This window comes from Orbicella faveolata, unplaced genomic scaffold, assembly GCF_042242905.1.
Source record: "Orbicella faveolata isolate gen_17 unplaced genomic scaffold, um_ofav_v1 contig_2, whole genome shotgun sequence".
NCBI classification, from domain to species: Eukaryota; Metazoa; Cnidaria; class Anthozoa; order Scleractinia; family Merulinidae; genus Orbicella; species Orbicella faveolata.
In genome coordinates this window covers 27,970,582-27,997,500 of record NW_028301547.1, presented here as the reverse complement: position 1 = coordinate 27,997,500, position 26,919 = coordinate 27,970,582, and the positions used below count along the sequence as shown (strand labels likewise).

Sequence of the window (26,919 nt, the reverse complement as noted above, 5' to 3'; positions counted from 1 at the left end):
GGTATGTCGCACGAGCATGAATTTTCTGAATCATTTTAAGTTGAGCTAACCGGAAAATTAAAGCGTTGTAAATACTTGATCTTTCTATAGGAACGAGCATGGTCAGGACATCACAGATTCAGAAGTCATTCGCAAGTTACACGAAGAAATTGAAGAAAAAATTGAAGAATTTCAGTTGTCGAGGATGGAGAGAAATATGCCAGACATTCCTGCTCAAGTTGGTTTGCAGTTAATGGGATGGAAAAGTAATCGACCGATTGAAAAAGTGCTTGAGTATTTTAGACTTGATTTTGAGCACGGCAAACAACCTGATCTGGTCTCTTTTTATCAGCTGTATGGCCGAGGCCAAGACTTTTTTGTGTCAGATCCTCGAGGACTTTGGTCTCTTTACAAAGATCTTTACCAGCCCTTGATGAAACATATTTTGCTCGGAAGGAATATCGTCAAAATAAAATACTCCGAGAACTTTGTGGAGGTCCACACCAAAAATAACGAAATATTTGTAGCTGATTATGCTCTGTGTACGTTTAGCACTGGAGTCTTGACCAGTGACACAATAACTTTCGACCCACCCCTCCCTGAGTGGAAAAGAGAAGCCATTTATAAAAGCCCGATGTCTATTTACACGAAAATTTTCTTGAAGTTTCCAAGGAAATTCTGGAACGACAACGAATTTATTTTGCACGCCTCCAAGCGGCGCGGGTATTTTCCAGTGTTCCAGGACCTGGACAGACCAGGAATTTTACCAGGTAGTGCAATATTATTGATTACTGTCACTGGAGAGGAAGGCAAAAGGATCGAAGAACAAACAGACCAGGAAACAAAAACAGAGATCATGAAAACTTTGAGAAAAATTTACGGCAAGAAAATCCCTGAACCTACAGGTAAGAATGTATCCTCTTGGTGAGAAACGCCAAGATTCTGGAACTATTTTTCTCCTATTGTGCATGTCCGACTGTTTCATAGTTCTGTCATTGATATGTTGAAGTCTCTATACGAGCAAAGAAGCTCATCGGGCTGTAGCTTATTCCGTAGCATGAAGCGACTAGGAATATTTCTACTCCCCCCTGGATGGCATGGTAGTCCATCGCAGGGCACCCCAGCATTAAATTCGCCGGTACCTATTTATACACCCGGGTAGAGAGAAGTACTATGAGAGTAGTGCTTTCCCAAGAGCAAAACACAATGTCCTCAGACACTCGATCCAGAGTCGAGCACACTAACCATAAGGTTACCGCGTCTCCCTCTCCCAGTGATATATCTGTAGAAATTTATAGGTGAACAGCGGCCAATAACAATGAACTTCTTGTAGCATAGCTAGGCATGCAGTTCATTCTGTAACATTTTGTTTCTTGGTCCCATAGCTAGACTTTTATGTCTTTGTTGCCGACGTATCCACAACGAACGTGACTTGAGACGACTTACTGTTCTTGTATACTTATGCAAATGTTGCAATCTGATTGGCTGAGCTTTAACATTTGTGTGCAAATTGGTTTCCAGCCAAAAAGATTGCAAGTTTGCAAAAATCAACCCATCAGTGTTGCTAACTCTTTCACTCCGACGTTTCTCTTTAAAGCGATATTCTATCGTCGCTGGTCCAAAGATATGTTCACACAAGGCGCTTACAGTGACCGAGTAGTAGGTACAACTTCGCAAGATTACAAAAACATTGGAGAGACACTGGGCCGACTTTATTTTGCGGGGGAAGCGACTAGTGAGGACTGGAACGGGTATATGCAAGGGGCTTACCTGAGCGGTAAAGAGAAAGGTCAGATGATCGCTGATGATTTAATGGGTACAAGAATTGGAGAAGTCAATCAAGGACATGTGCTTAGTGACACTTTAGTTCATGAGGAGCTATAAGCAATAAAGCTTGCGATTTTTCCTACAATTCTTTGATAATCGCTTAAATGAACTTTTCAGGGTTAAAAAAAAAATTAACTTTTCTGGTCAAGACTCAAAACCGATCGCTATTTATGTATTTTTGTGAATGAAAGAAGTTTGAATGTCACAGTGGATTGAGTCTCTCGGGGAGTCACGAAAACTGCCTACGTTCTTCCCCTTGATTCCCTTCCCTCCACCCCCTCTCCATGCCATCTAATCTACTCTCAACCCCAAACTGACACAAAAACAGAGCAATTTGAGTTTTAGAGTGCTAGTGTATGACGCAAAACATTTTGACAACGGAGCTTTTGGAAATTGGCTATGACATCACGATAATCATGTGATTTCCCTTCCCGAATTTTCCTCAAACACAAATCTAATATGACCGCTTATTGTTGCCGGTTTTCAAATTTCTCCAGCGTAGTGTTGACGGAAAACATTTAAAGCGTTTTCAGTGTGAAATTGCGTTTTTTTTTTTCGCGTAGTTTGGACAGGGCCTTAAAATCCAGTCTAGTCTGTGAACAGTCTACCTTTCGCAAGCTAACGCGCTCGGCTTTACGGATTGTTTCGCCCTGATATTAAAGCACGAGGAAACCAGATCACAGACTAAGTCCTTTCTAAACACTAGGCCTCTAGCGAGCAATAAAATAACTTTTAAAGTTTAACCTGCGCAGCAGGCGTAAATTTTCAAAAGCACGCGAAGGGAACGAAACTGCGAGCGAGTGCGAAAAAATAATTGGAGCAAGTAATCGTTTAGTACTGAGTAAACACATTGATGTATTTCGTTCTGGAAGTTAACTCCACTGTGAACGGGACTGAATAAATAAATGATACTTGCTTTTTGGTCAACATCTCTTCTGGTAATGCTTGATGTTTTTCCCGTAGTATTGTTCATTGACATCATTCCAAGGGTTTAGGAAAGGATGAAGTGTTCTTAAGTAGGTACGTGAAAGGGATGCTTTTTTCAATAAAAGGTCTACGAAATGGGTAGCTTTTCTGTCAAAATGGTAAACAAAAGTGTAGGGGGCTGGACCTCGAGGCTGAGCTTCCCCGTACAAAATTTTATGGATAATTCCCCTTTTCCGTGGGGGGGGGGGGGGGGGGTTAATTTGCGTCCTTTACACTGAGATTTTCATTCAGTTTCCGTTAGTTGAGCAGAAGTACATGCTAATTAATTACCTCAAACGTAATCTGATTATTCATATCACGGGTGAAAGAAGAACGTGACATATTTTGCAATTTTAAAATTTCTGTGGTATTTAGGGTGGTTTTTGATGATTTCGATTATTTTTGCCGGCAGTTGACTGTGAAATTGATGTACTGAATCACTTTAAATTAAAATAACCCTCTTTATTCCTCCATAAGGTGTGCGCGATATTAGGCACAGTCGTCAGATATTTTTCTAGTGCTTTCGGGGAACGGCACCAAACTGCACTTATAAGCAAATGGTGAAAGTAAATGGACTCCTTTGAAAGTTTGTTAAATGCGCGAGATGGAGAAAATGTCTGGCTCACCGTAGACTTGCCACAAGTCGACCTTTTCTTAATCTTTGATTTATTTATCTCCCTCGAGCGAAGCGAGAGGGTGATCTTCGAGCGACGAAGTCGCGAGGGCGAGCGCGAGCGACCTAAGTCGAAACCAACAGGCCAGGGAAGAATTATTGGAAAGGACTGTTAGAAAGTCTACCAAATGCGATGCGATGGAGCACGAATTTACTTGGGGTTGGATAGAGGTTGCCCAACTCCTATGGGTACTAACTGCACCCCAGTATTTAGTAAAGAACAGCAAAAAATACTGACATTCGTTTGACAACCGTCTGCGTACTGTACTTTTAAAATATCTACAACACATATTTGAGGTACCGGCGCTCTGTGTCGGAAAGGAAGTAAAGTTCTCGTGACGTCACGAAAAATGAACGAGTGCGGCTTCGCACTATTTCGTTCCATTGTCGGCGTGGAATCGGCATTTCCGAAAGTGAAGGTGAGTTAGTTTCTGTCTTTACAGATATTCGTGGACGAACAATCTTGCATTTCCTGTTGGAGCACTTCAAGATACAGGATAGTGTGTATCCATGAATGATTTGTTTACCAAAGATAAACTCCGCATTGAATTTTACCAAGCTCTTTTGACATCTTGTCTCCGTTGATCAGTCAACCGTGGTTTGACAGGGTCAAATCATGTCATTCGATACGATTACAGTCACGACTTCTTCAACGGAGTATATTGGTGTTTGAGCCCTCATATGTGAACAACAAAGAACTCTTTGCTCGGTCAGATACCTCACAAGTGTCGTGGAAGCTATTTAAAAGTTAGAGCCAGCGTTTGAGTGGCGATATTGCCACTGTTTGGCGGGAATATTGGAGGCAACGTTGTGAAAGGAAAACTTACATTCGAAAGTTGGAGGCATCGAAAGTACCATATACATGGAAGAAGCTGAAGAGGAAAGATCAAATTCAGATGAATCAAGGTAAGTTAAGCTAGGAAATTATCTCTTGGGGTAAAATTAGGGTAACTTTTATTTCTAGTTATTAACAAGTGGTTAATTAAGAACAGTTAAAAGCTTGTAAGTTATTAAGCTTACAAATTACAGAAACACCTTTTCAGCTGGATTTTTCGACATTTTGAACACAAGTGCATTGCAAATATGCCTGTCATAGCACTGTGTTTATGTGTGCTTTTGGCAGTATTCAATGTAAACCTTTTAGCTTTTGAGTTTTGTATAATATAGTGGTTATTTCAATGTTGACAAATTAGTGAAACAGTGCGTGATTATGCTCAATAAACTTTGCCAGCTGGTACATGAAGGTATAAGCTTAATTGAAAAGAAAACAAAATTCTTGGAAGCAATATTGTTTTTAATTTAACTTGTTTGAAGCCCCAGTTGAGAACCCTGCTGAGCCCACCGCAATAATAATATTGATCTGACTTAAGAAAGTGGCATTTTGTGTGTTTAAAGTTTACTGTTAGTGCTTGATTTTTTTTCTTTTCATTTAGAAATGTTTCTCTTTTTTTACGTTTGCTATCTTTAGCTATCTTTTACCATCTTTTGCTATCTTTGCTATCTTTTGCTATCTCCCCAACAATAACCTCCTCCCCCCTTCCATGGACAAGAGTTTCTGTCAGCAGTTTGATTTGTTTTTCTTAAGCCTGGTTCACACTAGCGACATAAAGACATGACAACATCGTCACGAATGACACAAGAAGGACGTTATCTTGACATAAAAAGGACGTCATGTTTGTAGTGTGAGCATGTAGACATAATGACATATTAGCAACATATGTAACAGCATGAACATAACGACATAAAGATAAAACTGATCTTTTCCTTATGTCGTGATGTCGATATTGTTATGTCGTTATGTCGCTAGTGTGAACCGGGCTTTAGGGGGTAAATTTTGACCTACCTTGTCATGAATCAACTAGTGAATTAATGAAATGTTGAATTTTCAACTTGCTAGGAGTCTTGAACAATTTATTGCTGTGTGGGATTTTGAACCATCAAAAAAGGATGAACTTGGACTGTCAAAGGTAAATTAAAGGGTCAATAGACAACTAACCAGGGTATAGCCAAGACAATAGCATTGCACACAGTTGCTAAAAATAGATTACGTCACTAGAGACCCAGACAAGATGTACAGTCCGTTTGAAGGTTTTGTATGAGTGTGTTGTCTTAGAGACCAGAAAATCAAAAAACTGAGCACGGCCATAGGTAATGTAAAACAGATTCAAGCTGTCCAGAAAAGAGTATAAATGTCACAAATTGCAGGAGCATCTTACAAAGCCGCAGTGAGAGTCTCACAGATCCCAAAACAAAGTTGGGAAATTTAAGCGCAGCGGTTGCGACTAGCCGATTAGAATGCTTTACAGAGAAATGTGTTACAAAAAGAAACTTATCTGTTATTTATGCAGGCCTTGAAGAGAAGACTTATTGCCAGAAATTCCCAAATTTGACAACCCGAGCTGTGCACCTGTGTCCTCCGTCCCAAACAAATACGAAAGAACAGGAGGACATGATAGCTTTATTATTATCAGGAAGTCCCTGAGACAATTCCAAATGCATGGCAGATTTAGGTGTACTATGCAGTTTGGAGGACCTAGATTTTAATAGAGCCATTTATCCGACCACATAAACAAATCTGTGACTGTGAGGAGACCTCAACTGCAGATATTTTATTTTCATAGATCTATATATTTGGTGCGGTATGTGTAATATAGATAGTGTGGGTTAAAATTGCTTTTTACTTGCAAAGACAGAGCAGGCCTGGCCCAGTTTCATTACGACAATTTGACAAATGGGATCAGATTTACGGCATTTCTTTATGGTATTTCTTTCCTGGCCTGTTGCTAGGAAAGGATGTAAGGAGTGGCACGTGCTAAGGACGTAAGGAGTGTATTCATGAACACCCTATATACACTGTAAATGAGAGGCCGGTGATATTTCGCCTCCGTTTTATTGTTGTTGTTGTTGTTGTTGTTTTTGCTGTTGTTATTATTATTATTATTATTATTATTATTATTATATATTATTGCAAGGTGCATGTTGTGGGTTTTCTCTAACATTTTGAGCCAGAAAGTCCCATTGAATTGCGAAATTGATCGCTGAGTATCATGCTGAAGTGTTTGTGAGGGCCATTGTTCCATACGTTGCTCTCAAAGAAGTACAGTAGGGTACAGAATGGTTTTGATGTCTGAGTCATACCGGGAGTTAAATTTGTGTGATATCACTTGTGCGCGATGCTATTAGCAAGGATAGCCAAAGGGTAACCTGAAAACACTGACCTCTGGTGTGCGGACCCCCACTATGGACTGGGTCCACAGACCAGACCAGTCAGTGGACTATCCCTATGGACCCCATCTATGGACCATCCCCCAAAAAGGTCATGATCCATATAAATAAAGTGCATGATATATACTATGCAAATGTTACATACTTGGGGTTTTAAAACCCCCAAAACAATGTCTGAAAGCTGTTTTCAGCAAAAAGAAATGCTGATGGCAAAGAAAAGGAATTTAGTTCTTTCCTTCCATGTGTGGCTGAATCTGCTTACAAAAGATGTGTTGTTAGGTTCTTCTTGCTTGTTTATCTTTGGGATTCCTTTGAACAAATCGTGAAGTTTGGGATGAGTTCACAAACCCATGGAAGAATGGGCTGAACAAAATGGTGGAGGCTTCCCAGTTTTTCATACATAGCCACAGCAAAGGAAATGGCAATGTGTAATGGTATAACTTGCACTCGAGCCTGAACCCAAGTCTGTTACATTAATTTGCACAACGTAAATATCGAAATTTTGCAGACAAGTGTGATCTGTTAGACAACCAGAAGTGAAATCTCTATTTATTATAACTTTTTTCTATTTTGAGGGTGATCCATAGAGGGGGTAAGGCTAGTCTGTGGACTGGTCCGTAAAGTTGTCTTTGGACCTGGTCTGTAGTGGGTGGGGTCCACAGACCAGGTCTCGGTGTTTTCAGGTTACCTGCAGCCAAAACATAATCTCCAGAAAAACAGCCTCAAGCCATGTCAAGTAACATAGCACTGTCATGCCAATTTCATATGCAGTCAGCATGTGAAGGTTTGATGAGTGTCCACTATATAATTATATATTGCTTGTTTACAAGCTTTGCTCTTTTCCATATATCCAATGTTAAACCACTAGTCTACAGCCTTTGCATCTCTCAATCTCGCCATTGTCTGTCCCCATAATCAATTATACTCTGTGCTTGCCCAATTTGGTTTCCTCTGACAAGTAGGTCAGGGGGTTTATAAAGCAAAATGTATGTGTCATAGTGAATGTGTGTAAGAATGATAACAGGTAAATGTAACCAATAAATAAATGAATATGTATTAACATTGAATGTTTTTATGCTAGGGAGATATTGTGTGTGTGGTGAAGAAGTATCAAGATGGCTGGTACAGAGGAATACGTTACAGAGATTATCAGGTAAAATGAATATTAACTGACAGCACCTCTTTAATTTACCTTATAACAAGTCATAAACTATTTTCCAGGTTCTCATTAAGTGTCGTGCGCCAGTTAAAAAGATCGTTACTTTGATTTCTGAGCCATCTACATGTACTATTCGTGAAATGATACAAATTAATATGTGTGTTAGTTATAACGAGTAATTTAGGGAAAGCAGAGGTATTTTGGACAATGACTGAACCTTGACTGTTTTTGTCTCAGGACAGTCTTGGTTGTAGCTAGAGAGGGGTTAAGGGGTCAGGGTGTGGTGTACATTTCAATTATGCTAGCACTGTAGGATAAAACTAGAAAAAAGTCTTTGTAATCCCTTAATATTCTTGGTGTTTTGACCTTTTGCAAAATTGATTTTTTTTTTTTAGGAAATGTCTCCAAGAGATCAAATGCATAAAATAGCAATTCAGAGACTCTCAATTTCCAAATATTTTGGGTGCTCGAGCATGCACCCAGACAGGGTCTCCCTAGAGGCTTGTTCCTTTGGCACTTGAATTGATGTCAGGTGTCTCCTTCAAGATACTAGCCTCTACTCCCTAACTTAATGAGAACACTGTATTTTAATTCAACTGACCCTTTTTAGCTGATCAGATCAGGGGCCCTTGAAAAAAGTGCTGTCCGGTCATCTGGGATAAGTAGATTTTCGTACCAGGCAAGTAACTTTTCATACAAGTCACTTGCCCAATGGGCTAAGGGCCTGGGCAAGTTGTCTACCAACTAGAATTTAAAAAAGTAAACAAGACTTGCCCAGGGCCAGCAAAAGTTGAGAGATGTTTGTCCAAAGGGCAAGATAGAATTCAATTTTTTTTTTAGCCCTCTCAGATGCTAAGGACTCATAATACATGTAAGTTATTAGCAAATATGGCGACATTTATCGTGGTTGGATTCCAGACCAAATCAACCTTCTGTGTCCAAACCTTGTGTGCCAGTAAACAAATCAATTGAACTCAATCTATATGTGATAAAAATGACTTTTTGGGTTATTTTCAGGCTGGCTGCTTTCCTGGGAATTTTGTCAAGAAGACATCAGATGAAGCTGGAAATACCGGTTGGTGAGTATTAAAGGCGAGATGTCACAATTTAAACATGATTACTTCAGGCCATTCAGCTTGGTAGTTTCATGCTGAAAAAAGTTCAAAGGAATTTGTTGCCTGACTGAAGAGACTGTATTAATTCTTGGTAATCTTACTTCCATACTTCCATACTTCCATCTTGTGGTTGGTTAAGTAATAAATAAATGTACTTTGATACCCATATCCCAAGATCTCAGGACTTGAGCATGGGCAGGACTATATTTGGACATTATAATAATTGCTGGGTTTGTAACAGTGATAGCCTCAGTTGGTAACAATATACATTAACTAGTGATTAGCTCAGTTTAAGTCTTTCCTAAGCAGTTTGCTTTTCTGTTTCTTCAGGGAAGAGGTATCAGAGAATCTTGTCTCATCTCCACCAAAAACTGAGATCAGCTCAAAAATTTTGGAGGATTTACAAAATGATCGAAATAATATGACTTCTGAGGGTTGTTGTGATACAGACGAACATTGCATGGATATGGAACACAGACAGCCTGATGTCAATCAAAATGGCGTGCATAGAAGTGATTCACTTAAGAGTGAAATTGTTAGTCCTGGGGCATTCACGTCATTTCATGGGCTCAATATACTCTCTGAGCAAATGGCACAGGATGGAGAAGGTAACATTACACATTTCAAGTTATTTAAATAATACAGAACAAGGCTCGAAATTGTGACTCACTGGTCACCAATGCGACCAAAAATTGAGCACTGGCAACTAAATTTTCAGAACTGGTCGCCAGCTGGCGACTCGCATTTTGTCCGATAACTAAAGAAAACCACGACACCACTTTTGTTTTTAAATCTTTATATTGGGAAATCAAGCGGATATGGTAGCTGGTATACAACTCACCTTTCCGTCCCCAGTAAAAGAATGTCTGAATATTACAAGATAATCGAAAAACTTGAACGTATTTCGACACATCGACACTGCATTCACGGCACGCCATACTGTTTCAGCGGCTTCTTCCGAAACTGGGATCGCAGGCGCACTTCAACACCATGTGCTTTTCATTTGCCATGAAAATGGCGGCAGATACCAATCTGTTGACGGAATTACGTGAGTTTTGATGTGGGGAATGAAGATTCAGCCAAAATGTTAATCCAAACTTTGAATCCTTCATCAGTTGTTGAATAAAATATGAAAATATGCAAGGACCCATGTTTGTCTCATAATGAAAACCACGGACTTAAAACGTTTTATTCTTCGCTTGACTATGACTATGGAGACAACCATCACCTTCGGACCAGAGACATATCACCTGAGAACAACGGTAGCTTTATAACTAAGTGTTACTCGTGTTGTTTCTAATTGTTTTCGCTCTTCAATTGCGACTTTTCTTGCGTGCAAAGTAAACTATAAAATCGTGTTCTTGTGTGAGTTATATGTAAGATAAGTTGGTGACCAAAAGTTATGATCTGGCGACAAAATTTTTCCGTTACTCACCAGCTGGCTCCCAAACGAAAAAGTTAATTTCAAGCCCTGCAGTAGGTAAAGGTTGGTTAAGTCAGTATTTGAGCCAAGTGGCCCATCAGGCTGACACTTATCTCCTGTTTCAGTAGCATGAAATGACTAGAAGTATTTCTACTTCTCCCTGGATGGGATGCTAGTCTTTCGCAGGGTTACCCCCAGCATTAAGTTCACTGATACCCATTTATACACCTGGGGAAAGAGGGGCACTGTGGGAGGTAAGTGTCATGTTCAAGAACAAACACAATGTCTCTGGCCAGGACTCAAACCCGGACTGCTCGATCTATTAGCCAGAGTACTAACCTTGAGGCCACTGCACCTCCACAATTAATACAGTGGAACCTCTTTAATTTTGATAACAATTAAGACTCAGAGCCAGTTTTATGGAGGTGTCTGTATAATAGAGGTAGAGAACATAACAATTCTTGCTTCTCTGGTACCAGATAACCTGTCCGTAATATAGAGGTCTCGTTATTATAGACTGTGTCCAGAGCTCTTGGTTTGACTGTAATTATCACTGCAGATAACCACTTACTAGTTTCAAAAGCTATATGGGTGGGACACACAAAATGGATTAGTACTTAACAGTGTTTTGCCCTATACATGTAGTAGTTGCAACTAGTTGCAGCCTAAGAAAGACCCTTCTTGTAGGCAATATAATAGCCCTGTGGCAAGTATAAATCTCAATTTTTTGTTGATAAAGATCCTCTCACTGAATTGTTTTGATTCAAGTCCTTGAAAAATGAAAGTGAAGACTGAGAATCTATATTTAGTGAATGCATGCACATTTGTAATATTTATTTAATTGGATACATGACTGTATCTTCCCTTGAGGTCCTGTGAGTGTCGCACAATTATTTCTAGTCAGACAAACAATTACTGGTTGAACTGAACTTATGTCATGCATATCATGTTTTCCATTGTGTTTTAAACTATAGAATCAGAGGAGCGGAAAAGAACTAGAGCAGCAATGGTACGCCGCAAATTATTTTTAGTCTGTGTAATAATCTTCCAGTGATTAGTACTTAGAGAGATAAAATTAATTAGCTGAATGTGAGAAATTTTCAAATGTCTCTCTGGTAACTAAGATTATTAAGTAAATTATCTATTTGTGTGCCTGGAATTCTTCTTGATTGATAATATTTACTATGTACATGTATACCAATGGAGATGCTATTTTGTTCTTCAGGAGCTCTTGACGTCAGAGGTGTCTTACTTCAATGGCTTAAATCTCTTGTCTGGGGTAGGTACCTATTTGAAGCCCTCTAGCAATTACAAAGAATTAAATGTACTTTTTGACGGAGTGGGAGGACTGGATGGAAAAATATTTTGCTCAGGTCAGGAGCTGCAGACCGAGCAGAGCAAGGTCCATGCACCCTGACCTTGAAAAGGCAAGTTGGCAACTGAATTATCAGGAAAAAGAAGAAATCTGACTCTCATCAATTTTCATCAGTTTTGCAGGGCTTTAGCTTTTCTAGTAGGGTGCAGGGCTGTCATTAAGTTTTAATTCACCTGTAGTCTTGATCTTCACACCCATAACAAACTTGTTACTTTATGGGTGAATTGTATCAACTACAGACAAGTTCACCTGTAACATCAAGGGCCCATCAAGCATGCACAGCCATAACAGGTGCTATGGGTTATGGCCCTTATTGACAGCCCTGGGGTGTACACATTTTTTCCAGCCCTATTACTTTGATGTATACGGCCTACATGCAGGACCTGTTTTCTTAGGGTTCTCCAAGGAAATAGTGAACGGAACCACAGTACACACTGTAGAGCTGCATCTGATAAAATAAGTGCAAATGATAATTAGTCATTTAATTGTACTTATTTCCTTAGCATTATATAAGACCACTCAGGAAGCTTCGTATTATATCAAATGAAGATCTGAAAAGAATTTTTGCCAATGCAGAGGTAGGCAACTCCCTGTCTTTATTTTAGTATTTCTTGAAACACCAAATGAAATGAAAATCATTTCATTTTTTTTTTCCTAGAGCAGAACTGTTCAATTTAAGCCTGATCAATATCAGTTATTTTAATTTTTCTCAGTCCTTAGAGTCCATTAGTAAAGAACTGGTTGCTAAACTTCAAGCACGTTTGGCTCACTGGGACGTTAATACAACTCAGATTGGGGACATTCTTGTAGAAATGGTTAGTAATGACATGCTAAACATTATCATGTGTAATTACGGTAAGTTGGAAACTCTCCTGAGATTTGACAGCATTTTCTCTCTGAACAGTGGGTTTTCTGTGGAGGGGAGCGTGAGGGGAATTTCCAGTTACTTTATTTCTACTGTAGTTTGAGTTTTATATATTAAGGCTCGGTAGCTGTAGCTGCTTAAGTTATTAAAAATATCTAGAGCCACCTGACCAAGAGGAAAATTACATATAGTTACATACAAAACAAAGTTGTATAATGATTATTATTTAAAAACAACAATTAATAACTGATCAATGATGTTTCTGGTATGTGTGGATTTGATAGAATTCTTGCCAACCCAACTTTAATGATGGATAGCTTTGTTCAGAATATGAAATTTATACAGTGCGTGTATTTTGCAGTTTTCCTACATGATGATGTTTGAACCATATTTTAAATCAAGGAAGAGAGGCAATGAGGTATGGCATAAAGCATGATATTATAATTATTATAATTAATGCATTTCCACTGTACCCAAAATAAGTTCTTTTGCAATTGAGGTAGTATGGGGGATTGGTTTGCATTGGAAGAGCTGAAATTGCAAGTTAGAACTTGTCTGTCCAAAACACACATTGATGATGCATCTCTCTGAAAATGATAGACAGAACTAGTCCAGAATTTCAGAAGTGTGGCAGCTCTTGTAAGCTTGTAATTCTTTTCATTGTTAGCAGCTCATATTGTTTTGGGGTTGTTTCTGTTGTTGGCTCTATTGTCCTCTCAAAGGGTAACTTGTAAGCGATTCATGGGAGACCTTACGAGAGCTGCCACCCGACTCCAGAACTTAGCCACTTTATAGGGAGTATGTATATACATGAACTAAGTCATGTATTGGTAATACATTAACAGTAACTGCTTCAATCTTTAGAATCAGATTCCAACTGGAAATTGTTTTTTGATTTGAAATTAGCATTTTTCCTTGTCAGGTAAAATCGAAGTTGGAAAGAAACAATGAGAAATTCAGGAATTTTTTGGCCAAGGTGAGATAGTTGGAAATAAATAATAAACAGTGTCGAAAGATATATTTTGCAGTAATAAAAAAAAGACTGTCAGTATTTCTCTAAAAGATAACAATCATTTCCTTAGCTTGCCGAGTGTTCGACATGATTGCTGTTCATGGCATCATTCTTTACAGTCCAGGAGAGAAACAGCATATTTATAATTATTATACTGCTGGTCTATTTTAATAATAATAACAATATTATTATTATTATTATTATTATTATTATTATTAAATATTATAATCAATAAAATTTTACTATTAATAATAGTACTGTTGGTTTATTATGAGTTACCCTGTGAGACAGAGATTCCCCTCTTTTTCTGCTCAGTGAGATACAAGATGGAAGATGTGTACCAAATAATTCAAGCATTAATCTGTTGAGTCTATGAATTCATCTTTATTGTTAACTGAAAACAAGGGTGAGGTTACTAACAACACTTTTCTTCTCAGGTCAATTGCAGCCATACGCTGGATTCACTGCTACTTATGCCAATCCAGGTACATGTAGGAAGGGAATTTTGTTTCAGTGATGGCCTGTATTATCAATTGACATGTGAATTGTCTCTCAATAGTCAGATAGTAAACTGCCTTGCCATTATTTTTGTATAGATACTTAATCTTCTACATGATAATATTTGGGCATTTTAAGGAGAATTGTGTCAGGTCAGTGAAATATTTGTAAAAATAACTTATTAATAAATGTACTTCTGAAATGGTCTATGACATGATTTTCTTATTCTTTAGAGGGTTCCCAGATATGAACTCATATTAAAGGAGTTGGTGAAAAGAACAAGAGAGGTGTGGTTAACTACATGATTGGTTTCTATCTAATGGGGCATGATTGTCAAATGAATCCAAAAATGATTACATGTAACACATACAAATATATATACATGTGAAATAAATTTAAAGTGATCTTTGATTCCTGATATAGAGTTTAGTAAGAACAATTTCAGTTGTCAAGTCTCACTTGAACATGAAAAGTTTGAAAATAGGTTCTAAGAGTTTTGAAAAGAAATTTAAAGTGTGGGGTTTTCATATTTCTTATCATTTCCTGCTCATTATAACCATCTGCATTGTGGACAGCTGGCACAGCTATGATTCAATTTGCCTTTAACAGGGCTTAAAAAAACCTTGAATTCCAGCTTGCCCTTGGGAGGACTATAGCTCTCAAATTTTGCCTGCCCTGGGCAAGTCATAGTTTGCTCTTTAAATGATTTAGCTGTCAGACATCTTGCCTGATCCCTTGCCCATTGGACCAGTGAGAATGAAAAGTTACTTGCCCAGAAGGAAAATCTTCTTGTCCGGGACAAGTAATGGGACAGCCCTTTTTTTGAGCCCTGCTTTAAGGTATGTGTATTCTTTTCAATTACTTGAATGTAGGATCACCCTGATTATGAGAACTTGAAGGAAGCACAAAGCAAAGCCCAAAAGGTAAGGCTAGTGTGTACTGTAGGTAAAGATGAAGTCTGCATCAGGCCAAGTGGTCCATACAGCTTGAGCTTATCCCAGATGAGATGCTAGTCCATCACAGGGTTACCCCCACTACTCATTTAAACACCTAAGTGGAGAGAGAAGTGGTGTGAGAGTAGAACTGTTTGCTCAAGAATGCGTGAAATGACTCTAGCCAGGGTTCAGCCAGGACTGCTCGATCTGGAGGTCTGTGCTCTAAACATTAGGATGGTATACCAATCCATATTTAATTTTTCAGAAGTTTAAACTGTTTCTTGATATTAGTACACTTAATTAGGTGAATCATCACATTTTTATACCGAAAGAAAAGGCCAGTCGTGTGTACATACTCAAGTTCAAAATGTTAATTCTGACTTATCACTGATTACCAGACTGTTGGTTGATGTCTGGTTTAGAGAAATTGGTAGTATATTAAGACTGAATTTAAATCTAATCCACAGACTGCTGAAGCGTTAAATGAACACATTCGTCAAATAGAGAATGAAACCAAAGTTGTTGAAATTATGAAAAGTTTTCCTAATGATGAATTGGTAAGTTTCAACTCAGTATTAGTTATTTTTAATAATAGCTCACTTCTTAAAAGAAATACAAATGTTAACTAGTGTATTATGTTTTGGCATCATCTTGCCATTATTATGAAATGCAAATTTTAAAATGTTAAAAATGTGCATTTGGTAATGGTAACATGATGATTCCCAAATAATTATGTCATCTACTTAGTCTAGCATTTATTTACTTCTAAAATGTTTTCTCTGGATGTATTGTTTAATGGTTGCTCTATTTTATACCCCCAGGTTGTTCTCATCACTATAATTTCTTCTTGTTTCACAGAATCTCATTCGACCTGCAACACAAAATACTTCAGGTGATTTAAATATTGTTAATGACTCTACAATTGATAGCATTTGGATCAACTCTCGTTCATGACAACTTCTAACATGGTGAAAAATTCTATTTAATACTGATGACTGTGTGGCATGCAGAGAAATAGAGTTTGCAACAATGAACATGCTGATATGTTCTTAACTCTAACAGTTCTGAAATGTCAGATACAAAACCAAAGTGATGGATTATTGCATCTTAGTTAACATGGGTGTTTTCCTGTGCTTTCCTCGTAATTGTTTGTTTGCTTTGAGTTCTCATTAGTTTATGGCACAGATGTATTATTTTGTCATGACAGGTCGTTATAATCACTCAATGACACACAACTGAAAACCACTTCGCAGTACTTACCAACAAATTTTAGCTTCCAAGGGAAAATCTTTCTTAAGAAGAGACTAGAACTTGAAAATACTGAAACCCAATCGATCATCAATTTAACGTTTGTTTTACTGCATCATGATCGGACAAGTTACTTTTTGTGTATATTCTGACATGATTTTCTATTTTCAGGAAAACATTTTGGAACAGTACGTCTAAGGTAACATTCCATGGGCTTAATTTAATTTGACATCTGGTGGCAGTTGGCAAAGAAATTCTTCATGTCCATAGAAAGTCCTGTCGATCGTGCCAATTATTGCTAATGGCATGAAAAAGAAAGATTTTTAGTGCAAATACTGGGTAGTAATTGTGTGTATTTGAATATAATTGTACATTTTTGGCTGATCACAGCTAAATATATTAAGGTTTCATTTTTTTGTACCCGACATTGGGTTATTCCAGAAAAAATACACACTCCCCCGATGGATGGCAAGCATTTTTGACCCCTCCCTCTGACTGGATTTCCCAGACTGCTAGAGCCCCCCTCCCACCCGGATTTCCAAGCTCAAGGACCCCGCCTCCCGCCCGGATCTCCATGTTTTTTTTAAAGGCCCTAACTGGAAACAACAGGCAATAGAAAAGACATAACATTTCATTCAAAAGAACCCTGTTCATTATAATTTTAAACGCTCAGCGAATATTGCGAATTTTGCGGGTTAAATTTCAACATTTTTTAAATCAGATTATTCAAACGATCGTGTCTAACGTTCTCCTCTAAAACACCATTAGCCTTTTTCTGTACCACAACAAATGTACAAAATAAGAAATTCGTAAGTCTTAAAAATTATGTAAATGTAAGAAGAATTACAGCGAAAAAAAGTCCTTAAGGCGATTATAAATGAAAACTATAATTTCAGTTTTAGGTGACAAGACGGCCTACATTGATACATGTTTAGGACTGTTGTGTGACATTTACTTACTTGCAAGCTTATTAAGAAAGCTTTTCGAACTAGACTAATTTTAAATTTCGTTACCTTTATGGGTCTGTAGGTCAACTGGAACTCTTGCCTTTCTTTCAAGCATTCAAGTTTTAAAGCGTAATGCCCATGCTCTGGCTCCCATAAACTTGTCTTTTACCATATCGATTGTAAGGCATGGATAATAAAGTGGAAGTAGCCTAGATAAAACTGCTTAAAACCCTTGTAGATCCGACGAGGAATCTTCGATGTGAAATACTTAAAGAACTTAACAATGCCGAAATAAGTACATTTGTTTATAAACAAGTTGTGCTCTTGTGAGGTCATTTAGATTCACAATGCATGGTGGTATATCGTATCCACGATTTTACAGTTACACATCGTAAGAGGTAAGAAAGAAATTATATGCAAATTGTGCATACGCATGTTAGTCAGCAAAACGAGTTCTTGTGTTGCCTGAATAAAACAGAAAGGTTCAACTGACTCCCACCCTAATCGTCTTTTCTTCACATTTTTGAGGATGCTACAAAGCACAGGTGCAGGTGGCCTGGGTACTGTAAAAATGTTCCAGGCGTTGCGTGCTCAGGCGACCATGTTTTATCATTTTCGCACTGGTTCCCCTGTTAACAGGACCTATGAAGGTAAACGTAAAGCATGTGAGGTAAGAACACTATAAACTGAAGGACTACAAGATTTCCCATTGCAAAGTTCTTTTTTAAGTGGTTAAAATATATCAATCAAGGTTAAAGTTAAAAGTGACCCCTGATGAAGAGTTTTTAGGTTCAGATCCCCCCCTCCCACTCGGATTTCCTAAGCCATCTACCCCCCTCCCGCGAGAATTTCCAGTTTGCCATCCGTCGGGGGGATGTGTATTTTTTCTGGAATAACCCATTTTCAAATGCTTAAGGCTTGTTTTCTTTTTGCTATTTTAGGAAACATGAAAGAGACCAGATGACAAGTATATCAAAAAGTCTCAAGCGGTAGGAAAAACAGCACACTTTGTGTCATGCCATGTTTAGATTTAGATATTATTTTGTTCATTATGAAAATGTAGAGGAAGAAATAAGCATATTTTCCTAACTGACTTGGATGATTGTAGTGAAGACTTTGTATCATCTCTTTTCCTTATGAACAGAATCTCTCTTCCACTGATGGACAGCATTGAAACATCTCCAAAATTCCATCGCATTAATACAACTACTCTGCCACGTGCTACTCGCCCTCAGACTGGAGATAGCAGTGACAGTGACAGTGAATCAGACACTGCACCATTAGGGGAGACATTTATCACCAGGTACATTATATTCATGTAACTAAGGTAGTTTTAATTTTCAGTAGTCTTGGATGTCAGGGAAAACCAGTCATTGGCAACAGCAGGACTCATAATTTGCACTCTTTCTTGAATTTAAGATTAAGGTCATTCCACTGAATTAGAATCTGCACTGAGATTTTTGTCAAACTTTGCCTATTGACTGTTTATATTGTAGGAACTTATATTTGGAAATAAAAACGAGGGGTTCCCATGTTTGTTTAGGAGTAACAGCACCTTGTTTATACTATATAAATCCTTACAATAGCACCATGATTATAGTCATGATTGCTTGCTAAATTCACGTTTCCGACGATTGTTTCTTGCTCGACACTGAGAATTGGCCCATATTTATTTTACATAGAGAAATGTATTACTCAATTCAACACAACAGAAAAAATGATAGGTCACCATACTCGTTTTCGAGAAAATGACAATTTACCTCTATGGCGAGGTCCAGACACAAAGAAAAAGCCACCATTTTTTAATGTGTGTGTGCTAATCACGCATGAAATTAAGCGCAGTAGGGATGCGCAATGCAATACTGGGGAATGACCTTAAATAATTAAATAGGAATGATATCAACTGACTGAATAGCTGGTAAGTGAGCTCAAATACAGAATAATATATTATGCTTATCATGTCTTGTAACAATTAATATGATAAAATATGATTTGATCTTAATCTGTGATAATTATAATGAGGAACATGAAACAAGACAGGACAAAAATTCATTAAAGAGTACTCAATTGCCTGGTGTCTAGCCTCAAGCATTGACTTATAGTTGGGGCAAAGGGTGAAAACTGGAGAGCAAAAACATAGGGGAGAAGCTGCCCAGGGCCCTCTCTCCTTTTTAGGCTTGCAAAAAACTGAACTGAACAAGGAAATTAAAGAAACTACCTGTTAGATGTCGGCATTGAAATTTGGAACAATAAAAACCTGTTCATTCACAGATGAATTCAGATCATGTGTAACTCAGTCTTTATCTGCTTATTAATGTAAGATATCTCTGATTAATTTTCAGCACATATATTTATGAAGGTGAAGTTGAGAGGGTAACCAAGAAAGCCAGTAGTGCAAGTGAAGGTGGAATGGTACATGAAACAGTTGAAAGGTCAGAAAGCAAAGCCGGAATCATTCACACTTTTAACGAGAAAGACATGGGTGCAGTGGTCGGTGAAGAATGATTGTGGAATATTGCTAATATATGTGCAAGGGATGCAAGAGATTGCCATGAGCTTTATTAAAATAATTTTTTTATTAACTGGTATTTACTTAGTAAGCTATTGTGGGTTGAGATAAAAAGTGAAATATCTTTGTATTGTACTGTAAGGCAAGATTGTTGTCTGTGCTTAACCTGTAGTACTTAAAATTTATTATTTTGTATTACATGTATGTGGTTCCATCACCCACTCCAATGAGGGTTATTTCAAATTCCAAGGGGAGGGGAGGTCTTGAAAGCCTAATTTTTAAGAGCAAAGTATGAGCAAAAACTTGAATTTCCAGAGGGGTGTGGGGTCCATACTTCTCATTGGAGGGTAGCTTTTGAACACATCATTTGGGAAAAGGGACTTTAAGCATAATATACCTCCAACTTGCAGGGGAGTAACAATAGTCATATTTACTCTGTACAAAAAATAACTTTGTGGAGTTTGATATGCACCACCAGTGTATGGGTCCTGGGAAACCAATAGAAATTAATATAAACATCACATCCGAAGAGACACCTCTATGGACAATGACAATGATAATCAAATATTTATAAAGCGTCAGGATAACCCTTCAGTTAATACAATAGCACTGATGTGAATGGGGTCCTGCTAACTAAAAATGAAATAAAAAATTAAGATATAAAAGTTTATTCATAAATAGATACAAGTACATAACTAAGGCAATCATGCTTTAAAACAAAATAAAAAAAAGCTTTAATAAGTGATAAACTTGGTTAGTGTCCATGAATGAATCAGTTGATGAGGTTTGAGACGGCTTAAAAAAATCAGTAGACAGTAATTTTTTTTTTTTTCTTGCAGACATCTCTTCTTATTTAACAATATTTTGTTAATTGGCTTGGTAAGTCTTGCAAAACTGCTCTTTATGAACTTTGTGTCCAATCATTGACAACATGAATTACATGTATCAATTCGTAAAATAATTAGGATTTTATAAAATAACTCATAAACTAAGTCTTTATTTTTGTTATAGGCCTCAGAAAATCTTATAACAGGGAAGAAAAGTTATAAACTCAAGGACAGTGTTTCTCTTGCTCAAGCATGGGTAACAGCACCTAGTGCATATTACAGTAATCCACCAAACTCTAGTAAGTCATTAAACAATGGCTTTATTTTATGTTATGATATAGATAGGACCCTGTGCATGCTCTGATTGGTCGAAAACCCATGTTTTATCAGAGTATAAAATGTAGAAAAAGCATGTTTTATTGTTTTTCGGCACATTACCTCTATATCATAAAGCAAATGAAGAAGCCTAAGCCATGTATTACACTGTGATAAAACATTCTGGCCATTTGCAAATGCCCGTCGTGTTTTATCACTGTGTAATACAGGGCTTAGACTTTTATTTGTTAGAAAACCATTCAATAATATGTGATACATAGCAACACAAACTTTTACTTTAAACTTTGTTTTTAAATTGCAGTGTTCATTGTGGGAACACCAACACAGATTTACAAATTTTTAGCATCAGAAAGAGAAAAAGAAAAATGGGAGAGTAAACTTAAAAAATGCATTGAGAAGGAAAAGCAAGCATTTGTTAAGGTAAGTTTAAACATGCAATTAAATCAAACAAGTTGTCATCGCCTATACTCATGGCTGAACATCATTGTTTTTTTATATTCAATTACTTCCAGTCCTTCAAAGGAATGCCTATACCAGATGAAGAATTTCTAGCTGTTTCAATCGATGCTAAAATTGATTACCACCAGACAGTTGACTTGGGTAAGGCAAAAATGTCAGTGACGTTTATGTGTATTTATTGATTAGAAATTATTATAGTTGCTGTCATGTTTGTATGCCATTCTGTTCTCTGTGTAGTGTTATTCATCATGTTCTGTATTTCCTTAACAGATTTTCCTGTAGTCACATTTATTGGCAGAGTACTCCAAGACAGGGAGGCACTTTTGCCTCATGGTTAGTGCGCTTGTCTCTGGATCGAGTGATCCGGGTTCAAGCCTGGCCGGGGACATTATGTTTTGTTCTTGGGCAAGACACTTCACTCTCACAGTGCCTCTCTCCACCCAGATGTATAAATGGATATCGGTGAACTCAGTGCTGGGTGTAGCCCTGCAATGGACTAGCATCCCATCCAGGGGGGGAGTAGAAATACTCCCAGTCACTTCATGCTGCAGAAACCGGGATAAGCTCCAGCCTGATGGGCCACTTGGCTTGTATGCAGACTTTACCCTTACTTCTGACAGGATTTTATTTTGTAAAAAAGATACAGTAACGAGCACTGTTATCTCAAACTTTCAAGAGAAACGAAAAATAGGTCAAGAGGGAATAGTAGTTCGCAGAGAGTTTGAGAGGATTGAAATTGGGATAACAAGATGCAACTGTATGTACACAAGATTATGATTCAGGTTACCTTTACTTTTCTTATGTTCAAATAAACTCTGACTTGTTCCTTAGAATTAAACCTGAGACAGAGCGAGGAAGTGTTAATCATAGGAATCAAAGCTGGAAATCTCTGGTTCCCTGTAAGTGAAATCAAAGGATATGTAATTTTGAAAGTGGTAAAATGTAAGGATTTCATACAACTTCATGTGTTGCCAAACATTCTTACTTTGATCTCTCTCTTATAGGGACTGTATCCTGAGAATGTTTGTGAACTTGAGTCAGCATGGTAAGTGTTATATTGTAGATTTTGAAGGTGGCAGAGGGCTAATGACCTATGATAAGGACTGTGCTGCTACTAGATGCAACATTTTGTATTTATTTGGTCAGCCTGGAAATCTTATTTTCATCATGGAAAAGTCAGGAGATTTTGAAAAGTGATGCAACCATGAATGTTCTCTGTTGCTATAATTACAAATTGGCACCAAAAAAATCATTTGATTGTGAATCAATTAAAAAGGATTTATTTGTTTTTGTTTTGTTCTTCAGGTGGCCTGGGCTCTACAAAGGAAGATTTGGATGGTTTCCAGGTACAAAATGGTCAATAACCAACACTATTCAGTCACTCAGTCTTTTTTGTATTGGTTTTCGCTAAACCGTCAAGTAAACATGACACTTTCTGTAGTTTTCTTATGGCAGAGAATAATGATACCTTTAAAATGTATCTGCCATATATTTAGCCAAGAAAATTGTCAAAGACATAATATTATGTGGCATGATTTTCTTTGTAACTTCAGGACTTTAGATCTTTTGCATGTGGACAGCTTTGCAACAATGATTATATTCAGGTTTTTGATTTGATTTGAGTTTAGAAGATAGGCTGATAAAACCCCAGGCCTTTTAGCGTACAGAGCCTTATCTGATCTCAGCTTACTCATTTTCAGGTCAATGTGTTACAGGGCCTGATGTAGCGACACTTACTGCTACAAATGAGGTGGGTTGATTATAAGTCTGATGGCTCATCTATCCGGTGGCTCTAGTCTAGTCATTAAGTTAAAAGAAGCCTATCATACTAGAGTTGTATAAATTTCAATTGGTACTTATTTGTCAAGAGATTTTGTTTTTGTCCTCATGGTTTTGTCTTTTTGTTTTGTTTTTTTAGTTTCACCCCGTTCCTGTGGCAGTGGCACTGAATGGAATAAAAAAGAAAATGATAGAGTGGGTATGTATACTTACACTTGTTTGTGTCTTTTAAACATGAGACACATAATTTATACTTGTAAAGGGCTAAGCTTCTCTCTGCTGTACTTTTGTAGCTGACTTTCAATAGGAAATTTAAATTATGATCATGATAATTCTGTAAAAAAAATTGTATAAAAATATCATTATGAACTGGAGGGATCAAAGATCACCAATATTAAATAATGTTCATTGCTGTTTGTAATGAAAAGATATTTCCATTCTCTGACAGTTCAGTCATTCTTTGAATACTCCCAACAAATTAATTTGGGTTTAATATCAAATACATAATGAAACTTAAATTTTTCCAGACTGGAAGCAAGCTTAAAGTACCTGTTATTCAAGAGATGACAATGTTAAAGGTGTTTAAGCCGGACAAGACATTCAAGGTAAGCAGAACATAGTAATTATTGTTACATGATTACTTGATGAAATGTTTTGCAGATAATGGAGAGACCTTGGCATAAAATCCAGTCAACTGATTATAACCTGTTTTTTTGTTTTCAGACCTGTAAAATAGAGCCAGGATTTATGATCTCAGATGTCATGCGGTAAGTAATAAGTCAAACACGAGAGACAGTGTTTCATCAGGATATCCAAATACCGAGAAGAGAGTTGAAAATACGACGTGTAGCCGAGTATTTTTGACGAAATTCAAGGTATTTGAATAGCTGATGAATCACTGTCTCAAGTGTTTGATATCTTCTCAATCGAAACAAAACCTAAGGAGTAAACGGAGAAGTAAAATCGTCAAAATCTATGCTAATTAAGACCGGGTATCCAAACCTGCTTCACGGTTGTGACTTTCTTTGTTTTAACTTGGTGAATTATTAATGAGTTTGAGAAGTCACATTTAAAGAGTTTTGTTTCAGCAGTAGCACGAGATCAGAAGCAAGTAAGAGTTTTCAATGGGGCCGTATTGTAACTTGCCCTTAGCTTGGAGCAGTGAACCTTGCCTTGAGAAACGTGAATGAGTTGACAACTTCCTGTTCTTGTTTCATTTTGTTTTTTAATTTAACTCTTCTTGTTTCATTACTTTTGTTCAGCCAATACACCAGACACAAGAGTTTTGTGGGTGGACAGGTTGACGCATCAGTGTTGGAAATGTGGGAAGAATCAGTAGATGGTTCTGGTAAGTATTTTAGTACCATACTGCTTAAACAGTGTGTTTTGTAGCATCTTCACATCTAGTGCACACTTGATTTATCATTTCGTTAGCTTTGGCTGTCCCCTCTGCTATTCAACCCTAAAATTTCTAAGAAGATCAGCAAGTGAAACCATAAAAACTATCAAAAATAGCTTTATTCAAGTTTCAATATGCACAGCTCTTTTTGAAGGTCACATTATCCTGCTGTGTTTGTTGTAAAAAATAGATTCATTTTGCCTTCATTTTTCGGGTTGGAAAAAACTGTCACAGCTTTCATTGGTCTTGTGTTTTTTTCTCAGTACGCAGATGTCTGGATCCTCTGGAAAAGCTTAGCAACATCTTTGCAATGTGGGGAAAATATCAGGTAGTGATTATTGTTTAACTATGCTGTAAAAATGGTAAACTATAACCAAGGTCTTCCAAATAATTCATGCATTGAGATAAAGTTGATTTAAGACCCTAATAGTTGGAAAGCAGTAGTTTCCTAATGAAATTAAAATCGTCACAGAAAGACATACAAACACAAACACCCTTATCTTTGCCTTATTACTCAATGTTACCCAAGCAAGCAGAATTGTATTTAATGTTTTTTTAATGTCTTTCATCAGGACAAGATGAAGCTTGTCATTCATAATGTAAGTGATCGGCAGCAGCAACTGTCTGATGAGAAGAGAGAAGATAGACAAGAACCTCCAACTGGACTGCTAGTCTCTATTGATTAAAAAAAATTCACTGCACAGATGAATTTTTTTTAAATTTCTCATTAATATTTTTTATTTTACAGTCATATATTTTGCATTCTCAAATGACAAGTTAGCTATTTTTTTGTTTAGGGTTGAAAATATTGCCCAATTGAAGTGTGGAGTAGAGAAATTTAAATTCATTAATATGATAATTTTTAATAAGAATATCCATCTTCCATACAACAAAAAATGGTGAATACTTGTTTATAAGTAAAGCTTGCTTTATGTTCTACTCGAGTTAATACTTACGTATACATTTTTCATTCCATTCCTCAGTTTATTCATGTTCAGTAATTATAATGAACTTTATCAATTTCACACAGAACAATCTTACTATTTTGAGCATCTTCAAAGAAAGGATTATATTCACAACAATAATTTTAAAATTGAGAGAATGAAATATTTTGAAATAAACAAATTAACAATGAAATGAATAGCGATTTTAATCTAAAGTAGTTATCATTAATAATTGTCAAATAGAGAGTAATATTTCAACATTTAGACAGCAAGACCACATCGTTAACAGTTTTATTATCATTGGGCCCCATAAAATTGTTATCTTAAATCCTAGCAGGTTAATATTTTTTTCATCCTGGCTAACAAAAATACCTGGTTTTCATATGTCAGGATTTAATGTACAGTGAATTACGTTCAGTCTTGTACTAGATACTTGGGAAAGTTATTAAAGTCACATTTTGATACCAAGATTAAGGATAATTGAGAGCAAAAATGATTATTTTAAGTGTGGTACGGACAAAACTTTTTGTACCTTGGTATAATTTTATTTGCCTTGCAAAATAGAATACCAACTGTATTCAAATACAATATATTTAGTAGTCTTTTTAAGTAGTATTTTTGTAACATGTGTCACACTATCTTTTTTAAGAAAAACATTGTTTCTACATTTTCAATGGAAATCTTAGACCTAGTGTCTTAAAAACATTTGTGTAGTATCATTTAAATAACGTAGTAAATATGTAATGTATATAAACAATAGCCTCCATTTGGCGATAAAATATGCTTGGATATTTGTCCACGAACATTATCTGTTCTGAGAAGAGAAGAGTTTTCCGAGAGCATAGCTCGAGGAAAACTGTGAGCTTTGAGGAACAGACAATGTCCAAGGACAAATATCCGAGCTTATTTTTACCCCAAATGGACGCTATTGTGTTAATTATCCTTCAAATATTTTTTTGCAATGCGTAGTTTTGAAAATTAGGGAATATCACTCGGATATTCCCCATTTTTAGCTGGGGCATATTTAATCACGTGACGCATTTAGACCAATCACGTGCGAGCGAAAATATTTGATGGATTATAACTCTTGGATATTTCCCAGTTATAGCTGGGGCATTTTCAGTCTTGTGATGCATTTAGACCAATGGCGTGTGAGCAAAGATATTTGATGGATTATAAGGTGTTACAATTTGTGAAGTTGCATGGTGCAAGTTCCCAGGACTTTCTTTTTTGATTCTAAATGGAATACCTATCATATAATCGATGTCAAAAATACATCAAAAAAGACACTCCAGTTGTCAATACTCAGTGCTAAGGAGTCACTCTATGAACTGTTCGGTGAAAAATAACAAACACCAATAAAACTCATTTTATATGCTCTTAGTAAGAGAGTACACAATAAAATACTTACTGTCCAGA

At 37.0% G+C, this 26,919-nt stretch overlaps 2 protein-coding genes across 3 annotated transcripts in view; both read left to right on the top strand.

Annotated features, from left to right (window-relative positions):
• The window catches only part of LOC110063540 (uncharacterized), an 11,953-nt gene extending 9,218 nt beyond the window's left edge, over positions 1 to 2,735 (top strand). For both annotated transcript variants that reach the window (XM_020770542.2, XM_020770541.2), the window contains exons 3-4: positions 91 to 884; positions 1,577 to 2,735. In XM_020770542.2, coding sequence (XP_020626201.1) covers positions 91 to 884; positions 1,577 to 1,863 — 1,081 coding nt within the window. In that variant the 3' untranslated portion in view covers positions 1,864 to 2,735. The remainder of the gene's footprint in view (positions 1 to 90; positions 885 to 1,576) is intronic.
• A 1,131-nt stretch (positions 2,736 to 3,866) lies between these two features.
• Positions 3,867 to 26,919, top strand: LOC110063510 (uncharacterized). Its single transcript, XM_020770506.2, has 34 exons — positions 3,867 to 4,351; positions 5,343 to 5,412; positions 7,752 to 7,823; positions 8,847 to 8,908; positions 9,275 to 9,552; positions 11,342 to 11,376; positions 11,593 to 11,646; positions 12,246 to 12,320; positions 12,456 to 12,557; positions 12,969 to 13,025; positions 13,530 to 13,583; positions 14,057 to 14,104; positions 14,351 to 14,404; positions 14,990 to 15,040; positions 15,520 to 15,609; positions 15,911 to 15,944; positions 16,472 to 16,499; positions 18,189 to 18,236; positions 18,392 to 18,550; positions 19,590 to 19,679; positions 20,596 to 20,635; positions 20,768 to 20,882; positions 21,221 to 21,339; positions 21,432 to 21,519; positions 22,210 to 22,277; positions 22,383 to 22,423; positions 22,684 to 22,724; positions 23,079 to 23,128; positions 23,297 to 23,356; positions 23,685 to 23,762; positions 23,881 to 23,924; positions 24,420 to 24,505; positions 24,820 to 24,884; positions 25,129 to 26,919. Exons 1-34 carry the CDS (start codon positions 4,308 to 4,310, stop codon positions 25,240 to 25,242), a joined length of 2,514 nt encoding a protein of 837 aa, XP_020626165.2. The 5' UTR covers positions 3,867 to 4,307; the 3' UTR covers positions 25,243 to 26,919.